Source organism: Gavialis gangeticus, unplaced genomic scaffold (genome assembly GCF_001723915.1).
Source record: "Gavialis gangeticus isolate Ggan-Ray unplaced genomic scaffold, GavGan_comp1, whole genome shotgun sequence".
NCBI lineage: Eukaryota > Metazoa > Chordata > Crocodylia > Gavialidae > Gavialis > Gavialis gangeticus.
Window position 1 is genome coordinate 19,386,272 of NW_017729025.1, and position 6,034 is coordinate 19,392,305.

Consider the following 6,034-nt stretch of genomic DNA (forward strand, 5'->3'; position numbering starts at 1 on the left):
CCCCCCCCCCCCCCCGGTAACCTAAGGGAAAAATAACAATACTTTTTTTTTTTCCTTAACCTACAAATAAAACTGAGGTAATACTTACTGGTTCAAACCACTTCGGTTGTGTCCTAACACTAAGAGCCAAAAGAGCCTGGGCCTCTACCATTTTGCCCAGAATGCTCCCAGCTCTCAAATGGATTAAGTTACACACATACTCAAGAAGCCCATTGTAGCACCAAGATACAATCCATTTTGTTTCCAACAGGGTACTACAATTGAAAATATCTGCTCTGAAATTCGCTATTTACCAGCTACGAGGACTGTTTCTAAAGAGAGGACTCTGATAATATTGTGCGACCTCTCATACTCCACAGAGAATGCAGTGGAAGTTGCCATTGTAAGTACTAGATAATTTTTACAAACATAAACATGTTTTCTTGCTAGATTGGACCTGGGAAAAACTGTTAATATTTGTTTTATTTTAAAAGCAAATGCTGGAACTTGTGCTTAGTTTTGATTTCAGCATAACTTTTTGATTTCATGGAAATGTTTTTTAGCTCTTTTTATTAACTGTTGAAATGCATAGTTCACATTGGTAGAAAATTGCCGCTATCTTAATGTTTATGGGAAGTCGTCTGTCAAATATCAATCTAAATTTGCCCACATCCCCAAAATCCAGGATTATTAACTCTCCCAGCAGAGAGACTAGGTGGTTGATGTTGAGGAGTGAATGGCTGTGGTTGGGGCACATCAGGAAAATGGAAACATTTTAGTTCGATGCTGTGCACGCACTGTGATGAGATTGTCAACCTCCAGGGTGCTCAATAAGCATGCCAAAAATGTCGTTGAGGGGAAAGGGAAATCTAGTTCAAGTACATGAAAATAATTCTTGGACTGCTGAACTGCTTGGCTCTTGTAGAAGAGTTTCTGTATGGGAAATGTCAGTGTTTGTTTGTAAGTTAGCTGGTCTAACCAGGCTTCCAGAAGTAGTAAAACGTTACGAGCCAGAGGGTGTGGCATCAAACAGATATTCTTAGCGATATTCATTGCTCGCAAGTACCAGTAAAGAATATATTGAGTTATGGTGCAAGCTGACAGACTGTACAGATTAAATATAACAGATTATGATATTTGTATAAGATCACTTCTAGGTAATGTTTTGTAGTCCTTCAAACTGACTATGTTTAGCTCGTGGTGTAAGTAACACAGAAGTGCGCTGGGGTTTTTTGTTGTGTAGTAGTGGCAATTTTCCTGCCATGTGAAAGAGTTGGAAAGGGGGTACTAATTTAATACTTGTATATTTAGTTAAAACCAAACCAGCTATCCTGTTGGAAGACTAAATAAGGGTGATGCTTTTAACTTTTATTATTAATGTAATTATCAACAAGTAAAGCTAATTTAAGACTTGTGATTGATAATTTTGGATGTGTACTTCTTTTAAGTAAAGGCAGTAACCTTTTTCCCCTCCTTTCTCGACTCTCTCTAGTCTTTTACCCCACACCAAGATGAACAAGATAACAGCCTAATACAAAACGCTTCTAATATTATAGTAAATGCAATCACCAAACGGCAAAACAGCACCGTTACACTGGCAGTTACTGAAGTCAAAGTGGAGACCATAGTTGTTGGGAATTCATCCTCAGGTAAGGCTGTGGATGCACAGGCATGTTGTGTTCATTCTGTGGCTCTGTTGCTACCAGTCTCTCAGCTTTTCTCCCGCGCTGCAAAAAAGGCAGCATTGATCATAAAGAAGCTGGTCAACGTTCTCTTTCCCAGAGCAGATTCTAATGTTATACTTGTTGCAAATAATAGTTTCATGCTTTAATGGTAACTGGAACTGGTATTTTGTCATTTAGAGAGATGATGAAAATCAATGTGGGGGGGAGGTGCTATACTTTGAGTTTCTGTGTCAGAAATGGTGTTAATGATATAATCAATCTGGCAAGATGCTGAGTTCCCGTTCGCATCCATAAGAGTTAAGGTTGCTTATCACTTCCTTAATATTTGGCCTGTTCTAATTAGTCGTTGTTCACGTGGCTTCATAGCAGTCCCTTGCTAGTACATATCTGGTTCATACAGCAGTTCTTTGTTTTTAAGGGTATGGCATAGTTAAAGGATGCGCTTAGATGTACTTCATTTAGATGCAACCCTCAAAGTACCCAAGACCAGAGCAAGTACAAAAATGGTTATAAGGCAGGTCTTTTACATCAGCATTTCTTCTTCCCTTCTCAGCAGAGAGGACATAAGTGGTTGCTGAAATCTTAGTTTCACTTGGAATCCACTGGGAAATCCTAGAACAGGGGCTTGAGATTAGCAGGAGAAACCCCGTGGCTCTACTTCTCCAAAATCTTGTCTGGGGAAACACTTACCCACATATACTGTAGGTTGGCACATGTCCAGTTCCATTGTCATCCTCCAAGATCCGTAACACACACGGGCCATGTCTACATGAGGTGCTACTGCGCAGTAACCAGAGTTATTGTGCAGTAGTGCCAGCAAGCGCCTTTTTTGTGATGCTGCTGCGCAGTAGCATTGTATCACGGTTTTGCCCCACAATGCTACTGCATAGTAGTATCAGGCTGCTGTGCAGTCAGTGTCTCGTTGAGATGTGGCCACACACTCGGTCTTCAACTTGAAGAAGAAATATCTGCCAGCTTTGTTCTTCTCTGGACATGGGTTTTCTGGAGAAGGGAGAATTGGGCCAAGGCTCTGATCCTGTGTGTAATACCCTTTCTACTCTTCACAGTACACAGAACTACAAGAGTTGTTCTGGAGGAACAGAAATGCTTAGTCTCCCACTTCAGAAACAACCTAGGATTTATCCAATAACGTAAAATGCCATGGAAGATGAAGCTAGCCAGTCTGTTTTAGGCCTATAAGTACCCGTCCTTCTCCTCCAAATAGGCAGTCAATAAGGAACATTTTCCCCGTGTTTTCTTTTTTCATTTTTTCTCCCCCTAAAAATGAGCAAAATATGTAATTTAAGCCTTGCCTACCATGGTGTCAGCTTGGCCTTGTTTTAAGACTAACTTCAAACCAGCATCCCACTCCTTCCCTGAACTGCCTCTGAAAGCTAGTAATCTCTATCCATGACCATCTGACTCCACAATTGTAGGGGATGGTCAAACATCTTTTGACCCTAGTGTTAATTGCTTATCTCTCATTTTTCAACATCTAAGCAAAGTATCCATTAGTTGGCTTTTGGAGAGAGCCAGCTATGAATAAGGACTCATCTTTTTTGTAATCACATGTCCCTGGTCGAAAACCTATGTAAGTATTGCGTGCACAGTAGCCCTGGGTTCTGGTTGTTATGAAGATGCAAGCTTCACATGTCGTCTTGGAGATGAAGATGGCATGACTGGTGGGCCCTTCCTTGAAGGCTGCTCCCTCCCCCCGCCTTTCAGTCCTAGTCTAATCAAGTTTTACATTTGCCTCTGTCAGGAGCTCTCTTTACTGTTAGGTGCAGGGGGAACAAGCTTCTGTAAGAGCGTTGCATTCTCCAAATAGGATCCCTTAATAATAACCCACATTCCCCTAGCCGCCAGTCCCAAATGGATTTTCTCTGAGGCTCAGGGCAGATTCCATAAATCATCTTCATAGGCTGTCTCTTCCCTAGCCCTCTACCTAGGAACTTGTTCAGAGGCCTTTTTTTGACAAGACAGATAATATCTCAAAAGTCAGGAGAAATAAGCAAATCCTTCTGAAACAAACAAAACACTGCAAAAATGGAAGTCTTTTCTATATCTGTGTGCAGCTAGATTCTGCAGCCGTGTAGTGCTTATCCCACAGAACTAGGCATCATCTGGCAATTTACTTTTAAACTCATCTGAGAATGTGGAGAAGGAACACTTATTTTGATCCTAGTGTTGGCTGATTGATCACTCACATCAGCCAAGTGCTCTTCCCCAGCACTAACTCCAGTCTCAAAGGAAAAAGCAGAGTGCCTCATCTTTTGAATTTCCTTTTGCAGTTTTCTCTTCCCTGCACTCATTTTCCTTTGAGAAATTCTTTCCCAATTTTCAGAAAAGAAAACAAAATCATTATGCACTGACAATAGGGCCATCATATAAAACCAATTAAAACCAAATCCAGTGCAAATGGTGTCCCAGAACATCCTAAAAGGGTATAACTTGAGGAGGAAATAATCTGCTGTATGCCATGCAAGCTGTGGAAATGCTCACTAGGAAAGGCAGGCACAGAAATGGGGAAAAAGCTATGACTTGGCTTATTGAGCAAAATGTCATTATTTTTCTTAGGAAGCAAAGGGCAAATTGTTCCCTTTTTTTTTTCCCTTGTCAGTTTTACTTCTAAGGGTACGAGGGGTATTATTTTTTAATCCTCAAGATTATTATCAATGTTTAAAGTTTTAAATCAAGCACGCTGTGAGGAAACGGTGTGTATTATATATATTAACATTTCCATGAACTCGCACATTGATACTCATGTTATGCCTTATCAGTACAGAGGCCTGTAGTAACAATCTCTGAAGAGCAAGCACGTGTTTGCAATCTCTAGTACATACACCAATAGTAAGAGGGAAAGAAACAGTGGACACTTAAGTCATTTGTAAATTTACTTCTTGTAAATTTAACTACAGAAAAAGAGTCCAGTGCAGACATCAGCTGGTGAAGGTAAATCAGATGGCCATGTTCAGTTTCTACCAGGAGAATCTCTGTTCTCCTGGTAGAAACCAGAAGCATTCAAGCTCTTCCTCCTAGACCAAAAAGAGTGGTTCTGGGAGGAAAAAAAGCCAACTCCAACCAGGTAGAAGGGGAGAGGGATGCTACTGTAGCCTCTCCCATAGACCAGGATGGGAGACTAGCAGCAGTCACTTCTCCAAACTAGGCAATCCCTGGTTTGGGGAAGATGCAAGGGGTTTTGCCAGTTCCCTCTATCTTCCCTTTGCCCTCAACTCCTGCCCCTGCTTCGGCTACCCAGTTTATTGAAAGATGAGGGGGGATGGAATTGGAATTGGTGAAAGCCTCCCCAAGCCCAGGGGCCAACCCTGTTGTCTCTTGAATTACAAGTAGCAAGGGGAAGCTAGTGGGATGGGAATTGGGCTTAGGAAGGCTCTCCCAAGGGCAGTAGGGCAAACCACCTGCCTGCTACACACACTGACATCTCCAGTATATGGAGTGTGCAAGGGCTTTGCCATTGGGTTCAGTCTGCTTGGCTCCTGGTGTTCAGGCGCTGAGAAGCAGACACCTTTGTCTCGCTGCCTCTGCTCAGCCCCCTGAGACCAGAAGCAGAGTGGATGAGCAGCTGCTCAGGAACTGGTCCAGGAGGAGAGTGTAGCAGCCACCACAATTCCCTGCCTCTTCCCCAAACTGGTCACTGCCTAGTTTAGCAAAGGGAGTGGGGGCGTCTGCAGCCTGCCTGTAGGCTCCCTCTCCTGGAAAGATTTCTACCAATGAAATCTTCTCAGAAATGTCCACCAGTAGAAATGAATGTTAGTTCATATCCTAATTGTCAGGTGGACTCACTGAAGTTTTGTTTCCCAAATCATTAGGGCCTCTCAATTGCAGTGTTTTAAGAGGCCAGAAATCCTCAAAAGGAGGACTAGAGTTTCAAGCAGAAATACTATATAGTATCTCAGTGTTTAGGCACATTCACTTTTTTTCCAAAAAGGCTTCAAATGGGAGCTCTTAGAGCATTTGTGTGACCAGTTCCTAGTGCAAATGTCCAGTATCAATAACCAGCTTTTCTATTCTGGTTTGTCCTCTAGGTTATTTGGTTCCAATTATTTGTGCTGTCTGTAGCATTGTATGGCTGACTTGCATAATCATCTGTGTGTGGTGGACTCGAAAGAGAAGAAAAGAGAGAGAGAGAAGCCGCCCACCTAGAGAGGAGGGTACCAATAACCAGTGGGCTCCTTTAAATCCAATAAGAAACCCAATAGACAAATCTTACAGTAACAAAGACATTCGATATGAATGCAAGAATTTCATTGCTCCTCAAAAAAGAACTTGTGATATGGTGGAGGAGTATGTGGAGTATGAGGAAGAGGATGAGGAGGAGGAGGAAAGAGAGGTCATGGAAATGGACAAAT

The 6,034-nt window shown here is 42.1% G+C and overlaps 1 protein-coding gene across 1 annotated transcript in view; it reads left to right on the forward strand.

Moving 5' to 3' along the window:
• JAG2 (jagged 2) overlaps window positions 1-6,034 on the forward strand; it is a gene marked incomplete at its 5' end in the record, with an annotated part of 128,744 nt that overhangs the window by 115,555 nt on the left and 7,155 nt on the right. Inside the window, 3 exons of the mRNA XM_019519892.1 lie at window positions 251-382; window positions 1,472-1,628; window positions 5,711-5,911. Of these exons, the coding sequence (XP_019375437.1) occupies window positions 251-382; window positions 1,472-1,628; window positions 5,711-5,911 (490 nt within the window). The remainder of the gene's footprint in view (window positions 1-250; window positions 383-1,471; window positions 1,629-5,710; window positions 5,912-6,034) is intronic.